At 36.8% G+C, this 14565-nt stretch overlaps 1 protein-coding gene and 1 pseudogene across 1 annotated transcript; one reads left to right on the top strand and one right to left on the bottom strand.

The window, feature by feature from the left end:
- The window catches only part of LOC107756790 (probable ubiquitin carboxyl-terminal hydrolase FAF-X), a 54154-nt pseudogene extending 49210 nt beyond the window's left edge, over positions 1–4944 (top strand).
- Positions 4945–7664: 2720 nt separating this feature from the next.
- rpl8 (ribosomal protein L8) lies at positions 7665–9703 on the bottom strand. The gene is made up of 5 exons (XM_016574057.1): positions 9558–9703; positions 9331–9472; positions 9028–9246; positions 7967–8082; positions 7665–7859 (listed from the first exon to the last, which is right to left on the bottom strand). The coding sequence occupies exons 1-5, from the start codon at positions 9693–9695 to the stop codon at positions 7701–7703; spliced, it is 774 nt and encodes a 257-aa protein (XP_016429543.1). The 5' UTR covers positions 9696–9703; the 3' UTR covers positions 7665–7700.
- Positions 9704–14565: the final 4862 nt, after the last annotated feature.

Genomic DNA, 14565 nt, shown 5'->3' with positions numbered 1-14565 from the left:
TTAATTATATCGTATGTAGATATATTGTATATCTAGCACTCAACATTATTTTTGATGGTGGTTTTAGGAGCCTGATGAGCAGGAGGCCCTTGATGAGCAGGACACTTCTCCTCCAGAGGACACTGCTCTATACTCTCACTCTCCAGGCACAAAGTTACAGGTACTGAGCTTCGCAGTCACACAAGCTTCATACTACTCAACCTCTCTTAAACCATATAATGTATTTGTGAATTAGAAGTACCATTCTGAAGAGTTTCATACGCTTTCTTCACTGCAAACCCATGCTCTGGTTGTACTGGGACCTCACATTAAAAAGGCATTCAAAGCCCCTCACGATTTAAGTTTGTTGTTGATTTGGTAAATTGATATTTGAAGGCCAAGGATTTTAAGGCTGCATTTACACTGGCACAAAAAATCTGATCTTTTGCTCACATCGGGCACAGATCGGAATGTGTTGCGCACACGTAAACACAAATCTGCACAAGATCTGATTTTTTCGCGTCCAATCTGAGCCACTTCCAAATGTGAATTTTAATCTGATACATATCCGATATCTGGACATCTGACCTACGTCTAAACGCACACATACGAATCCCCGCAGAACTCCCAATGCGTTTGCCAGACGTGCATGCACTCGCATTTTATTTAGATGGAAACTTTATGTAGGCTAGGTAAGAAATTGCACATTCAGGAGCTGGTTTTCAACCCCTGCCCCGTGAATTTTATAAATACAACAGCTTCGCTAATGCTACATTATATTTCTTAGCAATGATGTGATAACTTTCACTTGTTCGCAAGCTCTCTCTCGTTAATTCACTCAAATAACTGATTGCAGGGATATAACTAAAGACAGGACAAACTAACAAAAACATAAAAACAACTGCGGAGCACGCCACGGAGGCAGCCATCAGCGTCGGCGCCATCTTAGAATTTAAATATGATCTTGGCGCTACTTTTTCACTAAAGAATTCCACCTCTAACGAGCTGTAGATAAAATAGCCTAACAAATGAAAATTACCGTTATTTATCCGTTCAGTCAGTTTTTGCTGCAAAACATCCATGACAGCTGTTGTCCATGCTGGCAAATAATAATGGCCACTTGACGTGTATTATATAAATAATTTTAAAACCAAGGCCATTCAAAACCCGAGGGTCTACCAAGTGCATAGTAAAGCGATCATTTACATCATTATGGGCGGTAATTATGTAAACGCAGATATCGGATACCAGTCGTGTCTAAAGTGAATGTAAACAGAAGGGTAAAAAAAGCGGATTTGGTCAAAAGATCGGATCTGTGCATTAAAATTTGCAGTGTAAATGCAGCCTAAAGCTTTAAAGGGGTCATATGATGTTGCTAAAAAGAACATTCTGTTGTTTATTTGGTGTAATGCAATGTTCATGCGGTTTAAGGTTCAAAAAACACATTATTTTCCACATACTGTACATTATTGTTGCTCCTCTATGCCCTGCCTTTCTGAAACGCGTCGATTTTTAAAAGCGAGGTGTACGCTGATTGACCAGCTATCCAGTGCGTTGTGATTGGGCGAATACCTCAAGCGTGTGACGGAAATGTTACGCCCCTTACCATACTGTGATGCTGTGTCTCCCGGCACGATGAGACAAAAACTGTGTTTTTACGCATTGCGTTGCGTATCGCGCCGTGTAAACATAAAACCATGTCTGCATTTGTGATCGGAGAAATGACAAACAACAAGCGCTACTCTACACTGCTCAAACTCGAGTTTGAATCATCATTGGCAAATTCTTTAAATATAAAAAATGAACTTACAGAAGCGCCAGACTGTCCTTGCAAAGTTGAAACTGCCCCACTTTATAGAACAGCCTTTGAGCACAGATCCATTGTAGGCTACTCTGCAGGTTCAGGAAACAGTCCTCCATAAAATGCATCACACAGTGTCACACACTGCAGACTTGAGAACGGCGCGGCCGGCAGATTCGACGAAATGATTTGTAGTCGTGTCCTCTTTTGGAAGGCCAAACAAAGTAGTTTCGCTTTCACAACGAAACACACCACATCTCCACAACATGGCGGCGGCGGCGGCAACAACAATACTATGCTACAGCAAGAATAAGTTACACCTTTCTTTGTGTGAATATTTGGGCGGCGTTATGCAAATCTCACATCGTGACGTAGACATGTGGGGGCGTGTTAGAACGAGCTGTTTTAGGTAGGCGTGGTTGACTTTTATAAAGAGTATCTCTTTGGATGTGAGACTTTAATCTTTGCAACTTTACAGATCTTCTTTATGCATCAAGAGCTTGTAACACTCCAAAGAGAAAGGAAAAATTGAAATCGCATCATATGACCCCTTTAAAAATCTTTTAAAAAATGTAACGCTTTAAAGACAACATTTTTGGGTGAACTATTCCTTTAGTTATTTAATGTTTTTTTTTTTTTTTTTTTTTTTTTTTTTTTTTTTTTTTTTTTTTTTTTTTTTTTTTTTTTTTTTTTTTTTTTTTTTTTTTTTTTTTTTTTTTTTTTTTTTTTTTTTTAATTTTTTTTTTTTTTTTTTTTTTTTTTTTTTTTCAGATTTCTTTATGTAAATATGAAATTATTTTTAATGAAATGATGCTCTAAATAAGAAAATAAAACCTCTAATAGGTGGCAGTAAATGTCTTAAGTCATTGAGTCATTCATTCATTCGTTTGGTTTGTTGAAACAACTTATTCATAAAGAGAGAATAAGTCATTTATTTCATTCCTGAATAAGTAATTGAATCATTGGTTCACCCGATTTGTTTAAAACTCTGAGATGCACAACAGTTCTGTTGTGGTTTTAATAGGTAATATTTGCATTGGCAAAAACTGACAATATTGTGTCTAAAATAGAACACCATATTAAGTTCTTATTGAACTGTCATATAAAATCACATTTGCACTGGACCTATTTGGGACAAAAACAGCACTCGTGTGATATGGTACTCGTTGCTCGTGATATTGCTTAACTATATCATTTAATAAAACTGAGACAATATCTCATACGGGGGTGTTTTTCCCCCAATCTCTTCAATTTTAGGGGCATATACAGTGGGTATAGAAAATAATCACCCCCTTGAAAATCACATTTTGTTGCTTTGCAGCCTGAAATGAAGACGGACACAGTTTTTGTTTTGTCAGGCTGTATTTACTCAGTGCATCTTATAACATCCAATTGACAGATATAACACCATGTCAAAAAAAACAAAAAAAAACAATCACTGAGTTGGAAAAAGGACAATCCCCTTGTGTCAGTATTTTGTTGAATCACCTTTTGCTTTAATTACAGCTTTTAGTCTGTTGGGATATGTCTCTGTCTCTACTAACTTTGCACATCTAGACTTTGCAATATTTGCTCACTCTTCTTTGCAGAACTGCTCAAGTTCAGTTACATTTGATGTTGACCGTTTGTGGAGGCCTTTGCTGTAGGCCTCTTGGTAGCCTGTCTGACCAGTTTCCTCCTGGCTCTTTCATCCAGTTTGGAGTGCTGATCCAGGGATCCACTTCTTAATAATAGACTTCACTGTGTTTCTAGGCATTTATAAAGCCTTTTACTTTTTTGTATCCATCTCCTGACTTGTGCCTGTCCACAACTTTTCCACAACTGGATAAAACAAAAACTGTGTCCATCTTCATTTCAGGCTGCTAAGCAACAAAATGTGTATATCCACTGTAACTGCATTTTATAGGCTACATCACGCCTTGTATCAAGTTCGTCACCAATCAACTGTATCCACCTTATTTTTCAACGTGGAAGTAAGACCTTCGGTTCATTAGCCGCTGTAGGGAAATAATGAGAAGAATATCAAAGTGCAGTAAACGGTAAAACTGTTTGCACTACAAACCAGTGTGTTTGTAATTAAGATTAAACATTAAAATAACATGGTAAGACACACTAGTTTGCAATATCAAGCAGCAAAATGAGCTGTTTTGTACAGCTAAAAATAGCTGGAAGCGAATGACACTGGAAGCCTTGCACATTAAATTTACAAATGGCCACACCCGCTCTTACGGGAAAAATAAGGTGGATAGGTGTGTTTGACTTGAAGTGGTGCTGCACAGACCAATCGGTGTTTGACAAAGTACCACGAGAACAGACGTCTCTGCAGGTTTATGAAATGTAAAATGACGTACATTGGGCGGGTATGTTCATTGCATTCATTTAACATGTTATTTTGTTATTGTAACTAATTATATTAACACGTTAAATCGACAGCCCTAATTTATGTACAATTTATTTCAGGTTTGTTTGATTTAATGTGTCCCTGCTAAATAAAAGTATTTCAAAAATGAAAAATAGATTTTTTTTAAATAGCAGTTTATTTGGATTCATTTGTGTCTTATTTGACCTGTTTTTGCCCCCCCCCCCCCCCTTTTTTTTTGGGTTGTGTAAATGAACAACTTTTTCCACTAACTTTAAATGCTCTGAATCTGTTACACAAGTCACCTTTTAAATAGGTGTCAGTTGTTATATAATGGCATCTACAAATCTGAGTAAAGCATATGTATTTTCTGGTTGTCATGTAATCATTTGATTGTTCTTGTCTTTTCAGCAGAATAACCTCCCGCATACGCAGCCGTACACTGGCCCCGCAGCACAGCACGTCAACAGCCCTCAGCGTCCAGGCCCACGAGCACAAGAGAACTGGGAGCCCTCTGAGGAGGTGGCGCCCAGTCAGACTAAAGACTAACAATATGTTGTCACACTGTCCTCCATCTGAGTTCTCCAGCGAGATACTCGAATCCAGAGCAAGGCCAGGCCCCACCATGCTGATCTACTCCAGAGCCCGTGTAACCAGAACATTAAGCTTCCCTCAGTTTCTAACCCTGGAGTGGAGAGTCTCTTCACCGTCTGCTCGACAGTATTAACTGTCAAAAGTGTAACTTGCAGTGGACTGTGCATATTGTTTGTAATAATAAAACGGGCCTGTCGCACTTGTCTCATGACAGAGGTGTACATACTGTGTTAATGTTTTGACTGTTCAAAAGCAACCGCGTGTGTGATTGCTGTTGGGAGACTGCAGATTTATGAAAATGGAAAAACTACAAAAAAAGATGCAAATACACAACGGTGAAAGACAAAAAAAAAATCCCTGTTTTACCCTATGCTCAGTAGTAAGGTTTGGGCCGTTTGGGTCATTCTGCTTTTGATCATACATTATATTCATGTCGAAGCTTAACCGGCTATGGCACCTCGTGAGCAAGAGTTAGCCATAGTTTGTAAACGATGGGACGGTTGGGTGATGATCTTGATGTTTAGTTGATGTGAATGGGGTGATGCAACTTTATTCTGGAAATTCCTATTGCCTTTTTTCTTTTTCTGGTAATAATTCAATAATTTGAAAGCTCCAACTGACACGCTGTAACATCTTAGCATGGCTTCACATCAAAATAGTATAGCCGAAGGGCAATTCTGCAATTTCTTCCTCCACAGCGATTCAGAAGAGCCCTCTTTTTGGTCTCCTACTTCATATGCTCTTCTAGATTTGATGTTTTTGAAGCAATGCAAGAAGTGGCTTTACAATTGCACACATCTCCGATAAATATTTGGCTGTCGCTTTTTTTTTTTTGATGGGATAAATGCTTAGGTTTTGATGATAGGAATTTTAGAAAGAGAAAAGATATGCAACAGTTCATGGCAGGATGTCTGGAACATTAGTGGGCAGAATGCGTTTTGCTTATTTGTCTTGACCTTTGCGTCAGACAAATGACCTCCTGGCAAGTTGGTCGATCGCCTGACTTCATGATCCCTGTTCACATTAGTGTACTCGAAAAGAGGCTCCGCTTGGGGATTCTTCATTTAAGGAGAGCGATGTAAAAGCGGGGTTGTACCATAAAATAACTGCTGGTTAGTCATGTTGCAACTTCAGTTAGTAAAGTCTCTTGGATTAAAGGAGTAAACATCAGTAGATACTGTATGTATTTTATTGGTAACTTGAATGCTTTTTTCTTCTCGAGTTTTGTTGGAAAAATACCAAATACTCCTGCAAGTGAAAATATTCTGCCCATCATATATTTAAATATTTTGCTGTTTAATTTTATAGAATTTATTTTGTTGTATTTCACTAAAAGGAAAAATAGAATTTGATTTAAGAGGAACATTTTTGTCCTTGTGTTATTTTTAAAGATTATTGACTGTACAGAGTTCTTCGCCCTGTTTTTTGCCGACTTTTGTTTTGGCCATGATGTGACGTTGAATTCTGAAGCCACAGTCACAATGTTGACTTTCACCTTGTGAGGTTTTTGTGCACAGAACTATTAGAGAAAAGCATTGCGCCCTTCAAGAATAAAGAAAAGAAATCTGGAAAATGTCTCTGTTATTGTGAAGATTCAAAGCTGCCAGATGTTTTTATGTATTGATTGTTTCAAGTACATTATATTCACTGTAGAGTGCATAGCTCTTTTGGCACAAAAACGAAAAATGTGATTGCAACCATGGGTGTTGGGGTGTCAGGTATTAAGATTTTAAAATGCCTTTATAATAATCCATAGAATATTTCTTACAAATAAGAAAACACTTCTATTTCAGGTCACCTAGGAGAATGGGAGTATTTCTATGAAATGGCTATAACATGCTTATAAACCTGAGTGTTTTTTTTTTTTAGTTTTAGAATTCGCTTAAGCTTGTTTTAAACCAGTTTGGACTGCTATTCCAAAACAATCCACTTTAAGCTATTTTTAATTTTCAGTCTGATCAGAAAAGAGACAGAGCAATCCATTAAACCCACATGGTAATACTACTGTAGGCTGAAGTATAGGAAAGGGTTTTTGCTTAAACCTGTATATCTCTTGGAATTTAATATCTAATCACATTTAAGTTCAAGGCAAGGCAAATACTTCAACAGATTCCTGAGAACACTTAATTGTTCTTCCTGTTGGATAGGTTGCATAGTTCACCTGCCATTCTTAACCAGCTTAAATGACACCCATAAGGCCAATCTCAAAAATATGCAAGGTGAGAACTTTTTTTTTTTCTTTTTCAGCAGGCAGTGAAGTGATTCTGGTTGAAGAAATGGCACTGGAAATTTGTCTTGGTGCCCAGACATGGATATGACTCATAGAAAGTAGTTACAACTTTTATTTATAAATACAATTGAAGTTCTTGTCATTATTAGCTATATACGGTCTTAAATTTATGTCTCATGTCATCTACAAGACCAGTGGGTGATTCTGAAATTTTCCATACCCTTGATTTTATTAATATTACAATATATTTTTGTCACTCATGATTACAGGCGAGAATGATTTTAAAAGATTTAGAATAGTTTTTTTAAAAATGTGTTTCTAGTTGATCTGAATATGACTACAATAATTTGATATTTATAATATTCACTACATATTTTAAATGACCCTTCAGGTCTGTATACAACTATAAAGTTACAATATTTTTAGGTCTTTCCTGACAGTAGGAAGTCTTTATTCATGAGGTAACCCTGGAGCTAATCTAAAAACCACAGCCCCATACTAATTTACCATGTTGGAACTGTAGAAATTGAAATTATATAAACTTATCACTTCCACTTTAACAAGAAAAAAAAGGTTCACTTATAACAAGGGTTTAACATGTAACAAGGGTAAAATTGCAATCCTATATGCCATTCTAACATGCATTCTGGATGGTGTTAGTATAGAAACGGTAATAACTGATAAAGACGTCAAGAGGCAAATGACTTTGTTTGGACATTTTATTATGAAGATACACATTAGTTTTCCTTGTCCTGGACGGTCTTTGTTCCACGCAGTCTGCCAGTGCGACGGGCAGCAATGAGACCAACCTTGCGCCCAGCGGGCGCGTCCCTCCTGATTGTTGAGGGCTTGCCAATATGCTGATGGTTACCACCACCAAAGGGATGCTCAACAGGCTGGAGAAGCAAACGGCACAGGTCAGATTTAAAACCAGCATTTAGGCAACTATTCAGAATTGGAAATGACCTGTAATCACGAAGAAATAAAAATGAAGTTTGCTTACGTTCATAGCCACACCACGCACACGAGGCCAGCAGTTCCTCTTGGCCTTGTACTTGTGGTACGCACGTCCTGCCTTCAGGATGGGTTTGTCAATACGACCACCACCAGCAACAACACCTTTAATAAGCGACAACAGACTTCAGTTTACATTAAAGACTTCAAAATTGAATACACAACTACCCCTTAAGCATTTGCTATAGCACAGACTCCCAAACATTGTCAGTCAAGCCTCTTTGATTTAAAGTGCATATTTAAAAAATGTAACATCTTTTTTGTAATTTTTTCACTTTGTTCTGATTTTTTTTCATAATTTTAAAAATTCAATTGAACATTTTTGTGATTAGCTCTTCAAGTTACAAACCCATTTGAGTTTGAGAAACCCTGTGCTATAAAATACATTCAAATTATATACTCAAACTATAAATTCCCATGGTCACGCAACATATTTCAATGGACAGATTCAGTGGCAAGCACCACAAAGAAAAATGTTCTTTTATGAAAGATAAGGAAAAACAAACGCCCAACAACCCTCTACGGACACCTTGGTAATTGAATCGCCATTGGCTATTAAATTTTTTTTGTTTACTCGCCAGACTGAAATACTATACTATAGCCCACTATACATACACATATATATATATATATAAGTTATGCCATTTTACAAACATATATAATGTTTGTGAAATGGTACAGCTTTTTAAATATCTGAAAGAACACTCTTAATATCAGTCAGTCAAGCATTATAATATGATAATCAAGTATTATTTAATAATAGAAGTTTAGTAATTAGAATTAACTTGGTAACCATGAACTTAGTACTGGTGCTGGTGCTTTTTTTGGTCATTCAGTGTTCCTGTAAAAAAAAAAACGAACAATAATACTGATAAGATATTATTATTATACGAATTCTACTAATAAGAACAATATAAAAACGCACTAAGGATTAATGAGCTACTGGATTCATGAATATTAATCAGGTTGTGTGCGTTTGCTCGAACTGATTTGCTGAAATCAAAACAGGGACGATAATTCTTGATATTAACTAAAACCATGTTTGCTTACCAACGACAGCTCTGTTTGCAGAAGAGATGACCTTTTTGGATCCAGATGGAAGCTTGACTCTGGATTTCTTGGTCTCAGGGTTATGGGAGATGACTGTGGCGTAGTTTCCGGATGCACGAGCGAGTTTGCCTCTATCTCCGGGCTTCTCCTCCAAACAGCAGACAATGGTACCCTCAGGCATGGTGCCAACGGGGAGCACATTGCCAATGTTCAGCTGGGCTACAACAGTCCAATCACTTTCATCAGCACGTGCACATAAGACTGGATGTTTGTTTGACCAATTCTCAACTTGAAATGCATTACCTTTCTTGCCACAGTAGATGAACTGGCCAGTGTGGATGCCTTCAGCTGCAATGAATAGTTCTGTCCTCTTCTTGAAGCGGTATGGGTCACGAAACATCACCTTAGCCAAGGGAGCTCCACGGCCAGGGTCGTGAATGATGTCCTAGAGGAAAAAGCAGGTTTTTTGTTATTTCCAACGTTAGATGACAACTGACCGTTCCAAGATGTCATTTAATCCCCAGTTTTACCTTCACAATCCCCTTGATGTAGCCATGGCGTTCAGCAAAGTCAATATGACGGAGTTTAGCAGCACCTTTTCTGTGCTTGACATGGGCTTTGAAGACGGAGCCCGCACCTTTTCTCTGTCCCCTGATCACACGTCCCATTGTGGCCTGTAGGAACAATCAATTAATATTTACATAGAATCGTTATTTCATTCTGCATTACATCTCATATGGTCACCATTCATATGTTAAAGAAAAGGTTGCAATGAAAATGCATACATTCATCCGTCAGTCTGCTTAACATCATAAATAACCAGTAGTTAACAGTATCCCACACTAACGACACGCACGCTTAAAACCAATGCATAATAATTCGTTGGGTTACACTTTATTAAGGTCGTTTAATTGAAAGAAACTCCGCCGAGTCTCTATAGTCTCACCGGCGCTCTAGGCCACAACATGACCACGGACACATCGCTTCAATTATAAATATCACAATTCAGTTTCAACACTGCGACCCGAAAGGGCAAAGATATGTCAAGTGATATGCTGATATTATACGGCTTGTTGTGAACATGGATGGCCTATTTAAACAGTGATTGTAATCGGATTGAGCAGAGAGACAGAAGATTGTTTCTCATACCTAAACTCCGTTGACAGAAAGAGGAAGTAAAAGGGAACGATGAGGATTTTCTTCCGGAGAAATGGGCGGGGGAAGTGGGGGCCCAGGTACCCGGATTTATGTTCAGTCAGCGGTGCGCCCCCTAGAGGCTGACCTGGGAACCGTTTGAAATTAAAGCAACGAGCGTTTTATCTTACGCTGGTGACACAGGGATGCTCCCTGTTGCTCCCAATATGTTATTTAATATAGTATTACCGTTTTCGTGGTGTATGTTTCGTAGTTATAATAATAACAATCATATGTTTTATATAGTATACATTTTAAGGTAGAACAAAAAGAAACCACGAGGAGGCAGCATCGGGTCAATCACCTGTGTGCTGCATTGGACAAAATGGATACAATTGTTTGTTGTTTAATATTTGCTGTTATTTTCTGTTTTATTAAACATGCAGTCTTTTATCTATAGAAGGCTCTCACACTCTCACTGGTTTGTTTAATTTGTCCACTAACAATTTCCAACGGTGAATGTGCAACAGTCACAGAATCCTTAGGCCTATCAATTCAATCAGTGTTATTTTCATCGCATCTTTAATTTAATACAGTGTTTCGTGGTTGAAATTTTAGAGTCACTTACTTTGATTAATTTCATAGCGTTTTATGTATCCTAAAAACACACAAGTAGTGTTCTACACATTTTACATAATTTGAAAAAAACAACAACATTTTGATTAAAAACCTGTTCACTGATGTGTTTGCGAATTATATTTACCTTTATCGATATACAGAATGCATTTGAAATGTAGCAGAAATTAATGCGTAATAAGGTCATAATAAAAAAATCAGCGGGGACTTAAAAGTGACAGAAGTTGCAGAAACACCCATAAAAGGATAGATATATTCTGTGTAGATATGCATGGGACTAAAATTGGAACAAAAATGGCTAAATCGTTGTCTATTGCCTAAAACTATGCTCTTGTATATTGTGCTATTTTGTGTGTCTTTATGTAGTCTGCTTTATAAAACGGATAGTTCCGACCCTTGATTCTGATTGGCTGAGCCACGTTCGAAGCTGTTGTAAATTACTCTACAAACATACACCTTTGTTTACGTTTGTCTGTTGCTTGGCAACCACTTTGTTGCAACCACAACTGATTCTGAGGAACTACATTGTTTGGTGGAAGAATACTGTTTTTATTAATATCATTACACTTTATTTGCTCTGTTTTATTTTGTGAAACCTTACTACGTATATGGAATAACCATTTTATAAAAGCAATAAGCCCTGTGAAGCCGTGGTTTACAGTGAATTTATAACAGCTAATGGGGTTTTAGGCACTCCGCTTGCGTCTTGCCTAACAACCAACGCCCCTTAGCTGTTATAAAAATTCACTGTAAACCAGGGCTTCTTGGGGCTTATTGCTTTAATCTACAACAGGCTCTCGCACTCTCATTAGTGTAGGCTTAATTTGTCCTATATACGTGCATCGCAAAATTCTTGTCATTCAAGTCATGAACATTTCAATCAGTGTCATTTCCATCACATTTCCCATTTAATTGTGTTTATTAGCATTCTATGGTAGAAATTACATTTATTTATTTATTTATTTATTTATTTATGTATGACTCAAATTTTGTAGACTTGATTAATTTCATAGTATTTTATGTGTCCTAAATATAGTGTTTTTACCATTTTACATAATTTGTATATGGAATAACCATTTTATAAAAGCAATAAGCCCTGTGAAGCCGTGGTTTACAGTGAATTTATAACAGCTAATGGGGTTTTAGGCACTCCGCTTGCGTCTTGCCTAACAACCAACGCCCCTTAGCTGTTATAAAAATTCACTGTAAACCAGGGCTTCTTGGGGCTTATTGCTTTAATCTACAACAGGCTCTCGCACTCTCATTAGTGTAGAATTAATTTGTCCTATATACGTGCATCGCAAAATTCTTGTCATTCAAGTCATGAACATTTCAATCAGTGTCATTTCCATCACATTTCCCATTTAATTGTGTTTATTAGCATTCTATGGTAGAAATTACATTTATTTATTTATTTATTTATTTATTTATTTATGTATGACTCAAATTTTGTAGACTTGATTAATTTCATGGTATTTTATGTGTCCTAAATATAGTGTTTTTACCATTTTACATAATTTGAAAATGACCTGTTCACTAGTTATATCTGCATTGATCCATATCTAGAATGCATTTGAAAAGTAGCAGAAATTACCGATAAACAAATGACAAATAAGTTAATAAAAATCAACTGGGACATAAAAGTGTCAGCCAGAAGTAGAAGAAACGTCCATAAAAGGATTTATTTATTCTTCAGAACAAAGTGTACAAAGTGGAAGATTATCAAAGCTCAGAACTTTAAAAAAAACTTTTAAAAAATCAGTTTTTTTAATTTAGTTCCATCACATACAAGTACAAGGCAAAAAGTACAAGGCAAATATAAGGCAATATTGTACATTTAAAGAATGTAAAACAATAACAACAACAACAAAACATAAAATGAACATAAACATATAAAAAATGCTAGGATAAAAAAAAGTAATATTATATAATATATATAATATATAATATTATGGCAGTTTCATAAATTTGAATAGCTTTAGAATTTGTATTGAAAAACAAACAAACAAACAAAACAAAACAAAACGTATTTTTGACACTAAATGCCGGCTACATCTCGCGATATTCCGGTCGCCGTGACGTCTTTCCTCCGTTTGCTGATCCAATGGCATTTAGCCTGGAGCCAACAAGCACAGCACACACTGGGCTACTATCAGCACAGCGGCCAGAATACACAGACATCGTGAAAGAAACTTCACATTTCGAATATTTTTTGCCAGTATAAGGCCTGAGGGAGGATAATTTACACTTAAACGTTTAATTGTTTTTTTTCCTTACGGTGGTCTTGGCACAAAAAGCACTTGGAGAAGGACAGGACTACAAAAAGAGCAAGTGACGTCGTTATAAAAGGAGACTTGGCTGAAATCCTTCAGACAACAAAGAAACAGCTTCTCAGAAATAAAGGAGTAATCCTCACTTATTCTCTTTAGTTATGAGTCATGTGGTCGTCGACGGTTCACACTGTCTAGATCAGCAGGTAGGCTATGAATATGCGTTTAAATGTGCAAGCTCTGTAATCGCTCTGATCGGTTGGCTTTGACACGCAGGCTACTTTCTAAAACCTAGTGAGCTGCCTTTGTAGACAGCATTCCTAGCATTGCGTTGACCCAAAAATGCTGTCAAGGAAGGCACCTCAGTAGGTGTTGAAACACCGCCGCAGTTCCTCGTGTTGTAATCTTTCTCTTCATTGAAGATATAACATTCAGGAGATATATAGCCAGTCATTTTCTCATGTCCACATTTAGAGTTTAAAGTGTTGTTTGATACATAGCTGACGCCTTTCCCTGTTTAACGTTATCTCTGTAGTTTATTTTCCGCATTTCGCAGCCGGCTTACCAGAATCAACATCAGCATTGAACTTTTTTCCGTCATCTTAACAGTAAATCTAGTTCCTATCAGTTATGTAAAAGCTTGAAAATAGTTCGTCTTGTTAGAAATACAGTTTAAAAACGCATGACGTCGAAATCTCTCGGACATTTGAGTCTGCGGCCTGTTGTGCAATGCAACCTTTAAAATGGATACGATTGAATAATTTTTACATGTAACAGACTGATGATGGTTTATATTTGTTTTATTTATTAAGCAATTTCTAGATGATTCACTATATGACCATGTCGAAGTGTCTCTTGGTATAATGATCATAGGCTTTAGGCTTGACTAGGGCCATGAAGGCTTGCCAAACATTTGTGGCAGGCGCTGTTGAAATTTGATTAAACAATTTAATGTCAGCGGCTACATTTGTGACCAAATGTTAGTTTAAAGGTTCTAAAAGAGTTGATGTATTTTATACAGTTTTCAAGTATAAATGAACGTACAGACTTGTCTTAATTTCATGTGACACTTTTTTACATAGCTGATGTAAACAGTCACGTGACCAGAGCTGTTTAATTATACTTTAGCCCTCTGAAAGATGATGTTCGTGACAAAGCATTTAAAACTTCTAGAATAGATACAATTATCAAATTTGGTACATATGAAGTTTAGGATTTTGTTAAGATTTGTCAGTGGACTCAACTGTCATTTACGCAATCCTATGTTGTTCTGAATTTGTTCCACTTTTTTCAATGGCACACAAGAGCTCTTAGGCAGATGTTTTACTTTCCTTGCATGGAAAAAAAGATGTGGAGTAGGGATGTAACGGTATGAAAATTTATTTTCACGATTATAGTGACCAAAATGATCACGGTTATCAGTATTATCACGGTATTGTTAAAATGTGCTGGAGATGTTAAAAAAGTACCGACACATAAATCACTTAACCAAGTTTTA

The sequence above is a fragment of the Sinocyclocheilus rhinocerous genome, unplaced genomic scaffold (assembly GCF_001515625.1).
Source record: "Sinocyclocheilus rhinocerous isolate Xijiao unplaced genomic scaffold, SAMN03320098_v1.1 scaffold382, whole genome shotgun sequence".
NCBI classification, from domain to species: Eukaryota; Metazoa; Chordata; class Actinopteri; order Cypriniformes; family Cyprinidae; genus Sinocyclocheilus; species Sinocyclocheilus rhinocerous.
Note: the sequence above shows the minus strand (reverse complement) of the source record. Positions and strands in the feature narration are given on the sequence as shown.